Source organism: Pipistrellus hanaki (genome assembly GCF_964339955.1).
Source record: "Pipistrellus hanaki genome assembly, chromosome: 10".
In the NCBI taxonomy this organism is placed as follows: Eukaryota; Metazoa; Chordata; class Mammalia; order Chiroptera; family Vespertilionidae; genus Pipistrellus; species Pipistrellus hanaki.
The window spans coordinates 47452454-47465763 of record NC_140512.1 but is presented as its reverse complement, the minus strand read 5'-3'; the positions used below and the strand labels follow the sequence as shown (position 1 = coordinate 47465763).

The window sequence follows — 13310 nt, the reverse complement described above, 5'->3', positions numbered from 1 at the left end:
ATTTCCCGCCCCCTCGCGGGCTCTTCTTCTGCCCTGAAGTGCTGCCCCCAGTTCCTTCCTTCTTGGTCCCTGGCTCCTCTCTCCTGGGACCCAAGGTAAGCTCTCACCATGCTCAGCTCATCCCAGACCTGGCTCTCAACCCTCAAAAGCACTATGTCCACAATGAACTCATCTCACTGAACTCACACTTCCACTCCCACCCCCTAGGCAGCCTGGTCACAGCACTCCTCGTCCTCCCCTCCTCAGGGCTATCGCAGGCCCCTGCAGGACTGGGGCTTGGTCTTACTCCGTAGCTCCAGCGCTAGACAATGCCTGGTATACTGCAGGTGCTCAAGAAGTAATTGTGGGTGCCCAGGTTGGGGACAACAGATGCTTTTGTGTCCCCCAGCAGCACCAGCATCCATGGCCATGGCATAGCCTCATCTTGCCAACTAATTACCCTTTTGTCTTCTTTCCTCTTTCGCTAATTGCTTCCCCAGCAATACGTCTAACGAAATAATATGATACATTACTCTGCACGTTTGAATATTCAGAAATAGTACGGAGCCTAAGTTTGATATCGCTTGTCACAGACTCCAGTAATTCTCCCATTAATCAATAAGCAAAAAAAAAAAAAAAAAGGAACAGAAAATCAGAATTGGATATAGAATTTTTTTCTTCCAAAGACACATTTTATACAATTTTCAACATTTATACTTTCAAACAAAATGAGCCAAAAATACACCCAGCGCTAAAAAAATCAGAACAGAAGTAATACAATTTTGATTTCAATATTTTAAAATACAGAAATTGAAAAGTAAGAATACCAAATACAATTTTAAACAAGTCACTTGTCCTCCCCTCTAGGAACCAATTAAACTATTTAAAGACTTACAAATTTAAAACAGAAGCAAAATAAATACTGTACACTTTCCCTGCCTGCAGGCAAAAGATGGGAAATACTGTTAAGAGTAAAAAAAAAAAAAATGCTCTTTAAAGCTTCAGCATCCCGTTTCCCAGCCACACCCCACTCTGTAGTCACACAGTGTGCTTCTGTATTCAAAGGACACACATGTGCACACACACTGACTGCCTATACAAACAGACAAGACACTACTCCGCAGACACCCCAGACAAGAAATGGTACCAGTCTCCTTGGACCATGGGCATAAAAATCAGTTAAGAAAAGTCAGGCTAGCAAAACATTACTACAAAACTAATAAATACCATAGCCAACAACAGTCCCCTTTTCAAATTTCACAGATTTAAAATCTCTAAAATCAATACTACCCCACCCTATCACCTCCCTCTACCCCCTCAAAAAAATAAAACAAAACACACAAAACCTGCTGAAGCACTGGCAAAGTTAGACATTTCACAGTAAGTGTGAAAATTCATATTATATAATCTCTTCAAATGAACCTTTCACCCTCTTTCCACAGCATGAAACTATTATGGCTTAATTTATATTAAAAGTAGAAAAGTCTTTTCGGAAGGAAATACAGCCTGCGAAGATGCACATGCATTTCCTGATCAGTGCTATTTCATACCTAAAAACTGCATGACGCGTTTGCAGTCAGAAGCTATTTTGGGAAAAATTGAGGTTATAGCTTTTGATTCAGTCTAACCATAAATGTAAGGCCCTTAGTTTGGTTTAGGTTTCTTTTGCAATATAAAATAACCTGGGGGTTTGCTTAGCAAGTGACACCTCAGGTCCCTGACTATAATGTGGAAGTTATATGTATGCTTTGTAAAAATAAAAGGTTACCTATGAATCTTTGAGGGAAGAAACGACTCTAGGCAAGGAATTAATTCCTCACTATATATTCCACTTAATGGTAACTGTTACCAACCAACTACCATAGGAATATGAGTATGTCTGGGTTATTCTGTTCCTGCAAGATAATATATATTCCAGCACTTAGGATCATTGTTTTGGTGAAAAACCTTGGGAGGAAATAGCTGGCATCTTAAAAAGGAAATGGCCAAAATAAAAGTAGGTGGAGGCAAGGTTTATCGTTATGATTAAGTTCCACTTAGGACTGCTTTCTGAAGTAAGGAAACATGAGTTCAGAATGTCATGGGTCTTGCATAGGTAAGCTACTTGGAGGTCACAGGCTACGTGGTAGCCAGGGTTTATAAGTGAAATAGTGCAGAACAGATCAATGTGTTGGAAGAATCACTGAATGTAGTTTTGAAAGGGTTTTAACAAAAATGTAATGTTGCAGTTGTTAAGACAAAGCTTTAGGACACTAGAGAGGGCACCATGGGTGAGAGGGAGACTCTACGGGGCAGAGTGCAGGTAAATAGCATTTTTTTCCCCTATCCATTAACGAGGGGAAAAATAGTATAAAAGAGTAAAACTAGTCAGATATAAGCTAATTGTTTTTAGAAATAGGCATTTGCTTCTTAATGACCTTAATTTTTAAAAATTTATGTAAGGGATATGAAAGATTTGACTTTTATGTCATGATTTTCACTGAAGAACAAATGAAAATAAGAGTAGGGTTTTCAGTAAGGCTGCAGTATCAAAATTACTTTAGTCCAACAGCAATGTAGTGAGTATATTACTTCTGCTTTCTTCCCATCTGGCTTCTAGCAAGCACATCAACATCACCCCCAGGACAAGCATGAGGCTGCCCAGCATCACAGAGAAGAACTGTGGTAGGAAGCAAGGTACCAGAGAGGTCTAGAATCTACTGTGACCCCAGGCAAATCACTGCCCTATTTGGGTTCCATTTGTCTTCTTTATTTACCGGTAACATGTTTTTCCTAATGACTTGATGCTCAACCTTCTCGAGATTGCTTTAGATGAAGATCTAGGGCAGTGGTCGGCAAACTGCGGCTCACAAGCCACATGCGGCTCTTTGGCCCCTTGAGTGTGGCTCTTCCACAAAATACCACATGCGGGCGCACACATACAGTACAATTGAAATTTCATGGCCCATGCGCAGAAGTAGGTTTTCAGCTCTCAAAAGAAATTTCAATCGTCGTACTGTTAATATTTGGCTCTGTTGACTAACGAGTTTGCCGACCACTGGTCTAAAGCCATCTGGAAACAACTAGTGATCTTTAGCTTTGTGCTTTTTTTTTTTAAGGGAGCAACTGGTTTAATATTTAATGAGAAAAAATTGAATTTTTGAAAAATTTTCAGATTGACATTATTAAGCCTTTATCTCCTTGTGAAATCGTAAAATGCTGATATACTGCAATAGTTACTTCTGGCAGTGGTGTGCGGGGTGGCACGGTGATTCAGGAGCTCTTTGGGGGATCACTATAGAAAGCATCTCTTGAAACAAGCAGAAAGAATCTTTCCTTAAGTCATCTTAATAATTTCATAAGGATAAACATTATCACTCTTACCCATAAACTATTTCACTTTTCTTTCATGTCAAGCACTAACTTTAATTTTAATTCAGCACCTTGTTAGAGAGTCTTCAGGTTTTTTAGGTAGCATGCTCTGGGCACAGATTTGACATAAAACAAATTTTATGAGTAATAACAGTTTAAATTTTAAATGCATAAAAATGTGCATTATCAGTGGCAACTTAAATAATGATAAATTAACTGCAAGTATGAAGTGTTAATAGATTAAGAAACACTTTTCCATGTATTTGTTAACTGCATTTTTATCCAAACTAACAAATGAGAAAACTAAGATGTAGAAAGAACAAGTGACTTACTCAAGGTCACACAGCTGATATAAAAATGGCAGAACCTGGACAAAAATCCAAGTCGTCTGCTCTCTTTCATACAAAACCATGACCCTCTACTGCCAACATTAAATTGTTAATTTCTGAAATGGTTTTTAAATTTTAAAAATTAAAAAAATTTACTTCCACTTCTATATAGCATAGTATATCTCAATTGAGACAAATGAAGTTAATGCTTTTTTAAATAAATGGGCTCTTTTTTGCTTATGCTTGCTTACAAGTAAAAATAATACTGCTTATTTCCTGACGAAGATACTTCAAAAGCAAAGACCACACTTCAACTTTGTACTTCCCCACAGAACTATGTAATGCAGGACACAAAGTAGGTGTTTGATAAATACTTGCTGATCTCATATGAATAACTACAGTAGAGTTCATTTAAAAGGCAATAAGTGGGATTATTAAAAAACAGAACAGTATTCAAGCTAAGTATTTAAGTAGTAATAAAGATGGCCTTGTTTTCTCTCTGAGTTTATAAGATAATTTCAGTCAGAATTTTCAATTTTGTATGCTTTAAAAATTAACTGATGATTATGAAGTTCAATGTATTTCTAGGATACAAAACTATTATAAATGCCAGCTTTGTACTGTTTACATCATTAATCAATACTGGAGAGCATTATATTATGTGACATTATGAATTACAGTACAGTGGATACTAGGTTAATAGAAGTTACTTACTTGAATCAATACAGGAAAATTATCTACTACTATAATTAAAAATGCATACATTTAATCATAATTCTTCTTTACATGTTTCTATTTGCTTATAACTAGCTAAATGCCACCACTGCTGTTTTCCTAAGTTGTAGAATCTGTGCAGTAGTATTGTTTATAATGAGATCGAGGGAAAAACACAAGGTTGTCTGTTACAGTTGAGTCCAGATACTGGCTGCAATGACCTCATGGCTCAGTCATTTCCGAGCTTCAGGGGATGCATCAGAGCCAGTAACTCTGTAAGACTAGGAAAGTCCCTGGACCAGGGGCTGAATCTGCACCATTCAGAAGAAGATACATGCATTCTGGTGTAGTGGTTATATTTATTACCCTGCTGAAAGTTTTTGTTTTGTTTTTTAACTTGGCCAGTTAATGGGCTAAAATTGCCAAAAACGAATCCACAGTACCTTCACTTAAAAGTTCCACATACTGTCTACTTAAAATATGTATTTACCAGCCTAAGTACAGAGGGTGGATAATGGCCACAATTTTAACTCATAAAAAGAAATTGTTTTATTTTAATTTTTATAAAGAAAAATAATCAGGTAATTAAAAACACTTGGAGCTGTGAAAAGAACATAAAAAAAAGAACCCAAATCATGACATAACTGAAAAAATATATATAGCTCTTATTTCTTAAACAAAAACATATTCTATAAACACTGAAATGACATCTACAGAAAACCAAAACATCACAGTAATATACTGTGTGGGAAGGTGGCACAATCAGTCAAACCTAAATTTTTACATTTTTAAATCAAATGACTAATCATGCCCATCTCTTAACTAGTTTTGGCATCGTGTAGAGTTTAAGTAGGCCACTTATAGGCATTTAGTATTTCCACAAAATCCTTCCTGACACCTGGTAAGATCCATACGTTGATTCAGTCACTTGGGCCAAAAAGGCTAATTCATAAGCTACTTCATATTTATTCCATGATATATTGGAATGAAGACAGAGTAAGAAATCTCTCTTTGAAAATACACATTTGAATGCAACCATGATGGAGGATGGTATGGATTTCTTTTTCTTAGCACTGCACATGATACTTAGTATAGAAGGGAAAGTTCTGCTACCTTGGCTCAGTAAATAAAAGGATATCCATAATATGGCCATATTTCTTCTTCATAAAAATAAATTTGATCTTATTTGCCTATATTTTCTTTGTAGGAACTTGTATAATGCTCTCCTGTCAGCACTGGAAATATCTCCACTCCACCCCACTCCAGCCCTGAAATTACTTATTTTTAAGCAATAGGGGGAAATATTAACTATCATTAGCTGGCATTTAGTAAAAATTGTGCATAAAAGAGATACATGATTACTTTAAAGCTCAATTCAGATACTTAGCCTCAATATGCACTGGCTAAGTTAGGATAGATGGAAGAAACTACAAGAAGCACCCATTTTCCTTCAAACCCATGTCTTAAATAATTCTTTAGAAGGTTAAGAAATAAAAAAACTAAACACACACACCACACTCTCACACACACACCTGCAAAAGGTCTACTCCTACATGCTTGCTTCTACACAATTAATATAGTATAATCCTATTATATTACGGCTTATTATGCAGAGTTGAACAACTAAGTCAAATCTTATTTCCCAACAAATTAGGTACACAGAATAAAAAGCGTCATAAAATATAACCTTTATGGCAGGTGTTGGTCCTGCCCTCCAACATCAGCAGTATGAAGGCCCTCTGTAGTTATAAATGCATTTGAAAAACTAGAAATATGACAATTTAACCAAACTTATAATACTTTTTCCACAAATAGGAAAAAGATATTAAAGCTGTTCTCTTTGGAACCCAGGTCATCAGCAAAAATGAAAATGCAAAAAGCCTTTGTTATATTTAGGGGGAAAATACCATGTCAAACGAAATGAGAAATGTGGGGTCTTTTATATGTAGGTCTAACACATCAGCTATGAAAGTGTTTCCCTGCAAAGAGAGAGTCTTGTTGTGTCATCACAAAAGTCGGGAGTGCAGAGGGGGAAGGTGGGATATAAGGTCATCAACCTGGATAACAGTATGCACCTTGGATGTTAGCAAAAGCGAAGCTAATAGCTTATAAAAAACATGAAATATATAAAATAAAATGATTTCCATATACATCTTAATTTAAAATAATTAATGCATCAAATCCCTGTTTAAGACTTTAACCTGAATATCAAATTTAAGAGTCCAGACTAGTTACTGTTACTGTGGCTCTTCCCCACATGTAACACACACACTATCAAAAATAATTTAAAAACCTTCACATTCTTAAATCTAAATTAGTGAGATATTTCTCCAGAAATCTTCCAAATAAATAGCTTTAAAAAGGAAAGAATTTAAAAGCTGTTAACTTTTTAAAAAATCTGTTAAATAAATTATTGATAATTCTTTACCACTGAAAATAAATCAAGACACTACCAACAACAAAATGAAATTCAAGCCCTGACAAGAGACCCTTTTCAGTTCAAGGTCTCGTTTAAGGTTCTACCCTCCTTCTTCCTCTCCCCACCAGGTCCAAAATGGTTATTGCTGAGTGGGTGTGGCACAGTGAGAATGCAGCATCAGGTTCATTTTGTTCTCCAGGCAGTGTTCTTCACTGGACATGCGTGGCGGAAGCTCCAGGCTCCCACACCCCCCGAGACTGGTCTCCAAAGGGAAGAGTGATTCCAACAGAAGCTCCATCACACAAAGAAACGTGCATGGCCATTTCTGTTCAACTTAAGGATCTTCCCAAGGCGTTGTTTGGCTGTTGCCATTCCTTTTTTTGGACGTTTACCTATAAAACACCAACAACAGTGTAAATAATGATGCAAATCATACAGGATCTGGAATTCTGAAAGGGAGGGCTCTGAGGCAAGCAAGTCTTCCAAGTGTTCTAAAAGGGCAAAGTCACACTCCTGGAATTCCACTGTTACACTCCTGGAATAATCCCTGCCATCTCCTCATGTGAGGGATAAAGGCCAACCTCCTTCACAGGACTTGCGTGGCCCTCACACAGTCTGATCCCCGCCCATCTCTTCAGCATGAGCTCTTACCATATTCTGCAGCAAACTGTGTTCAACAACAAAATGGATTGAAGTGCTATTTTTTCACCTTTGTACCTTAGGTCACAGTAGCTCCTTACCTCCAATGCTATGTCACTTCCCCAACTTGGCAGGGCTAACTAACTCATTACCATCTTTTCCAGGATCTACCTCCTTCTCCCAAAAGCCACTCCTGGTCCTTAGAGGTAACTCAGTATCCTGCTGTTCCCACAGGAACCTGTACAAACTGCTATTGTTGTAGTATCCATATGCATCAAGCTGTGAGCAACTTGACTGCAGATACTACCTCTATCAGAACTGTCCCTCTCACCATCTCACACAGTCAGAAATACACATAACCTACAAATGTGCAGCAGTTACCTTTTGTTGCCTGGTTGCTGATAGGAGGTGGGTTTGATGCAGGTCTCTTGGTGGGGTGAAGGGGCACTGAAAAGGAAGTTTCACCAACTGGCCTTTCTGGGCTTACACTGCCATGACTTATCTGGCATGCCCCTGAAACCAAGCTTGAATTCTGCATGTACTTTCCATTCTGAGGGCTTGAGCCACTGCTGTCCACAGAATTCCTACTTTGTAGCTTTTGACTGATTTCTGATGAACCTTCCTTTTTGATGTATTTATGGCCTCTACTTGGATCCTAAAGAATGAAAATAAGGCTGAATTATCAAGGTTCCTTTAAAAGAAGTGAAGTTTTTAACCTCTTTATACATTACCAAGCCAAGAGAGAGAGAAAATAGACTACTGAACTTTGGTTTTCTTACACATAATAGTCACAGAAGACTACCCTTCATTATAGCTCACTTATTCCAAAAGCTAAAAGCTCTGAAGGATTCAAGTCTTGAAGTTGCATCATAACTTAACTCAAGAAGCAAGCATTATATATGGACGGGGAGAGAGGGAAAGAGGAAAGGAGAGGGAGACAGAAAGAGACAAAGAGAGGCAGAGACTGAGAGGAAGAAAAGAGGGGAGGAAAAAGGGAAGGGAGGGAGAATGAATGTAATTTCAACAAGCCATCCTGAATTCAGTGAGCACATGGTGTGAAAGGAAGCCAAGATGGGAGAAGTGGTACTACTGCTCATATGGCATAGTTCTCATATATCTTTCACTGTGTTATACATTATCTTTTTTAAAACTTAACTTCCGTAGGTTCATCTCTACTGTATTTAACAAACAAACAAACCTAGATCCTGTAACAATTTTTCCTTCAGGCTCTTAAGATTACTGCATGAACTGTAAGGACAAAACAAATACTGCTACTGATTGATAGGTCTTGAAATTAATGGAGAGAGCCATGACCAAAATTAAAAGAGAAAGGAAAAGACAAACTTGAAAAGATAGAGCACACTGCAGATGTTTCACAAAATTAGCTTTAATTATGTGTGTGAGATATAAAACATATCTCTGATTCTCTTTAACCTTATTTTCTTATGTCTCCAATTCTGTAATCCTATCCTATCTAATAAAGAGGGAATATGCTAATTGATCAGCATGCCTCACAATGATGGCAACACCCACAGACAATAAGGAGGGAATATGCTAATTGACTGTCATACCCTCAAAAAATAGTGGCGCCCACAGCCACAAGATAGTAGTAGTCAGTCCCCTCGCACCCCGCTGGGGAAGCAGGTGTGTGGCATGGTCGGGCCTGCCCCCAGGCTCAGGTAACCAGGGCTGGCCGAGGCTTGCACTGCCAGCAGTGGCAGCAGCAGAGGCGTGATTGGGGTGTGGCCTTTCCCGGGGCACCTCCCGCCCCTGAGGGTTCCTGGTCTGTGAGAGAGGGCAGGCTGGGCTGTGGGACACCCCCCACTTCAGTATATGAATTTTCATGCACCAGGCCTTTAGTGATTAAATAAGTTTTAAAAACAGCATTAAATACAGATTTGCTTTAAATGATTTTGCAAATATGCTTGAGCATGAAGAGACAACTGCTATGATTTGACGTGCCTCTGAATATCTTTCTCAGTTATAAACAAAAGAAATCTGATTGTCTCCAAAATGATCATGCTAATCATCTATCCTCTTCTTTATATTCAAAGACAACTATAAAAACAAGTTAGATTTAATAATAATAGCTTACTTTTCACACTGAATCCTATAGTGAAGTTATAAACTTCATGACCAGCTATAGTGAGGCACTATAAAATCATACATTGAATAAGTGAATTATAATAATGAAGGGATTTCTTACCTGACCTTTGAGTCTGGAGGATACTGTTCTATTAAAAGAACTTATACAGACAAACTGCCTTAAAAAATAACCTGGAGTTTTGGTTTTTTTTCCTTATTGTAAAAGCGACTGGTGAGTGTTTAGAAAATATAGATAAGCCAAATGAAGAAAATAAAAAATATCCATAATTTATTACTCACAAGTATGCTTGGAGTTGACTGTCAACTCCTGAATCTAAATGTAACTGGTTGGATTCTGTGGGCTCAATCCCCAGAAGGAGGCAGGCAAGGAAGTAAGTAATCAGTGTTTCCCTCTCTTATCCATATTTCTTTCTCTCACCCTTTCCCTTCCTCTCTAAAATCAATAAAAATATATATATATTTTTTTTCTTTTTTAAAATATATTTTATTGATTTTGTACAGAGAGGAAGGGAGAGAGATAGAGAGTTAGAAACATCGATGAGAGAGAGTCATCGATCAGTTGCCTCTTGCACACCCCTTACTGGGGATATGCCCGCAACCAAGGTACATGCCCTTGACCGGAATCGAACCCGGGTCCCTTCAGTCCCCAAGCCGACGCTCTATCCATTGCGCTAAACCGGTTTCGGCTTTTTTTTTTCTTTACAAAAAGGAAATTTTAAAAAGCTATATGGGGTTCATTTTGTTTGGTATGAGTATTAATATGCTGGGATCCAAAGATATAAACTGGCCTCTCTTAGAGCAAGAGTTCTTAATTTGAGGTCAAAGAGTGGTCTGGGGAATAAATCATAAGAATATGTAAGCAAAAGTCAGCATTTATGATGATCATTTTCTGGAAAGAGAATCTATAACTCTCATCAAATTCTCAAAGAAATTAAGCATCTAAAATGTTCAAGCCCTGGCCTATTTGGCTCAGTGGATATCAAGCATGTCAAACTTATGGTCAAGGGCATGTACCTTAGTCACAAGCTCCTCCCCAGCCCGGGCCCTGGTTGGGGAATGTGCAGGAGGCAACCAATCTATGTGTTTCTCTCACATTCAATCAATATTTCTCTCTGTCTTTCCCTCTCTCTTCTACTCTCCCTAAAAATCAATGGAAAAATATCCTCTGCAAGGATTAACATAAGTAAATAAATACAATTTAAAAAATAAGAAATTAAAAATGTACAAGAAACAATGTCAGAGATTAGAGATCCTCTGGTACTTTTCTTTCATGTTTCATTCTAACTAGACACATCGAAAGGTACTGGCAGCTAGTATTTTTTAACTACTTCTTTGAATAAACTATTCTTTTCTGGATCATGGTATGTCCATGAGCTTTGCATTAGGCATTATATCAGAATCTCTAAAAATGGATAGTTGTTCAAATGTGGACTTAATTGTAATTTTTTACCTTCCCAGATCTAATGGTTGTTAACTAATTGTAGTTAAAAAAGAAGAAGGAAAGCAAAAAACAGAGCTAATGACTATTCTAAATCTCCTTTTAATGTTTCAAAGCTTGAGTAACAGGGGGAGGAGGATCCAAGATGGCTGCACAGGTAAACACCTAACCGCAGCCGCACACAACAAATTTCAATAAAATACAACTAAAATATAAAATGGACATTACCCAGAACTACAGGAAAGTCAACTGACTGAAAATTCTACAACGAGAAGGAGAAAACCAGAAGGAAGAGCGGAGGAGCTGTAAAAGCCTAAGGTATGGAGACACACGGCGCGCGGAGAGGGCAGAGCCCAAGAGGGGGCGGCTGAGTGCCTGGCTGGGATTCCCTAGCGGGAAGGAGATAAAAGCTCCGGACTATGCTGAACCCCAGACCCGACAGCGCTGAACCCCAGTTCTAGGCCAGACCCTGGGGACCCAGGCTCAAACAGAGGGAGCTTGGGCTGTGAGGCGGAATCCCAGGGGAGCGGCAAAAGGCAGAGCCCCCGGAGGCGCGCACATTGCGCGCAAAGAAGAGACAGTTGTTTGTGCCACGGGATTGCCCTGGCGGGAAGGAGACAAAAGCTCCAGACTGCTCTGAACCCCACTTCCAATCTCACTTCCAACTGAACTGAACCCCAGTTCCGGGCTCATTGGGGGAGAGACTAGACTGTTTGGTAGCAGGCGAAACTCGAGGGCACCTCACTCTCAGAGGTGCTTGCAGCGAGTACTGAAGGACCCTGAGAAACACTGAGACTCAGGAGCCACATAGGGCATGGCTGACGGAAGCCAAGGCTGTAGGCTCCACCCTGAAACTCCGCCCCATCCAGGCAGAACACAGAGACTTTTAAGGGTACCAACTCAGGGAAGCTGCGAAAATGCCGAGACAAGGAAATAGATCACAAAGGGAAGAAATGGAGGACAAAAAGCAACTGGATATAGAGTTCAAAACCACACTTATAAGGTTGTTCAAGAATCTCCTAGAAAAGGCCGATAAAATAAACGAGACCTATGAGGATATGAAAAGGGATCAATTAGAAATAATAAGGGATCAACAAGAAATAAAGAATACATTGTCTGAAATAAAAAATATTATACAGAGTCCTAAAAACAGAAGGGAAGATCGCAAGAATCAAGTCAAAGATTTGGAACATAAAGAGCCAGAAGACACTCCTCCACAGAAGCTAGAAGGCAAGAGAATCCAGAAAATTGAAGATAATGTAAGAAACCTCTGGGACAACTTCAAGCGAACCAACATCAGAATTATGGGGGTCCCAGAAGATGAGAGAGAGCAAGATATCGAAAACATACTGAAAGAAATAGTGACAGAAAACTTCCCCCACCTGGTGAAAGAATTTGACTTACAAGTCCAGGAAGCGCACAGAACTCCAAACAAAAGGAATCCAAAAAAGACCACACCAAGACAAATCATAATTAAAATTCCAAGAGCAAAAGACAAAGAGAGAATATTAAAAGCAGCAAGAGCAAAGCAGGTAGTAGTTACCTATAAAGGAGCACCTATACGATTGTCAGCTGATTTCTCAACAGAAACCATGCAGGCCAGACAGGAATGGCAAGAAATATTCAAGGTGATGAACAGTAAGAACCTATAGCCCAAAATAATCTACCCAGCAAAGCTATCACTCAGAATCCAAGGCCAGATAAAGAGCTTCACTAATAAAAAAAAGCAAAAGGAGTTCATCACCACCAAACCAGAATTATATGAATTGCTGAAGGGGGTTCTTTTGGAAGAGAAAGTAAAGATAAAAACTATGAACAACAAATACGTAACCATCAACAAGTGAATCTAAAAACCAAAAAAAAATTTTTTTAAAAATCTGATGAACAATATTAACTGGTGAATATAATAGAATCAGAGGTATGGAAGGGGAATGAACTGACGATTCTCGGGGAAAAGGGGAGTTGGGGGTGTGGGAAGAGACTGAACATAAACTGTGCACCTATGGATGAGGAAAATGGGGGGTGGGGAAAGAGCAGAGGGTGGGGTGGGAACCTGGTGGAGGGGAGCAATAGAGGGGGGGGGAGAAAGAGGAACATCTGTAATAATATGAACAATAAAGATTTATTTAAAAAAAAAAAAAAGCTTGAACATACCTGAAGATTAAATCTGGAAGTTGTATCAAATTGTTTATTCCAGGAAGAACGCTTCAAATCCTGATCTTCAGTCTTGACATGGTATCCTAGAGAGAAGTTTTAATCAATTATCTTCACACAAACTTGATCTCAAAGAACAAAATTAGCTAAATGCTTAAAACTGAAAGCAAATTTGTTATCA

At 38.7% G+C, this 13310-nt stretch overlaps 1 protein-coding gene across 1 annotated transcript in view; it reads right to left on the bottom strand.

Annotated features, from left to right (window-relative positions):
* Positions 1 to 631: 631 nt before the first annotated feature.
* The window catches only part of KDM7A (lysine demethylase 7A), an 81973-nt gene continuing 69294 nt past the window's right edge, over positions 632 to 13310 (bottom strand). The window contains exons 18-20 of the mRNA XM_084896744.1: positions 13130 to 13215; positions 7813 to 8086; positions 632 to 7184 (exon numbers count right to left, since the gene is read on the bottom strand). Coding sequence (XP_084752870.1) covers positions 7090 to 7184; positions 7813 to 8086; positions 13130 to 13215 — 455 coding nt within the window. The 3' untranslated portion in view covers positions 632 to 7089. The remainder of the gene's footprint in view (positions 7185 to 7812; positions 8087 to 13129; positions 13216 to 13310) is intronic.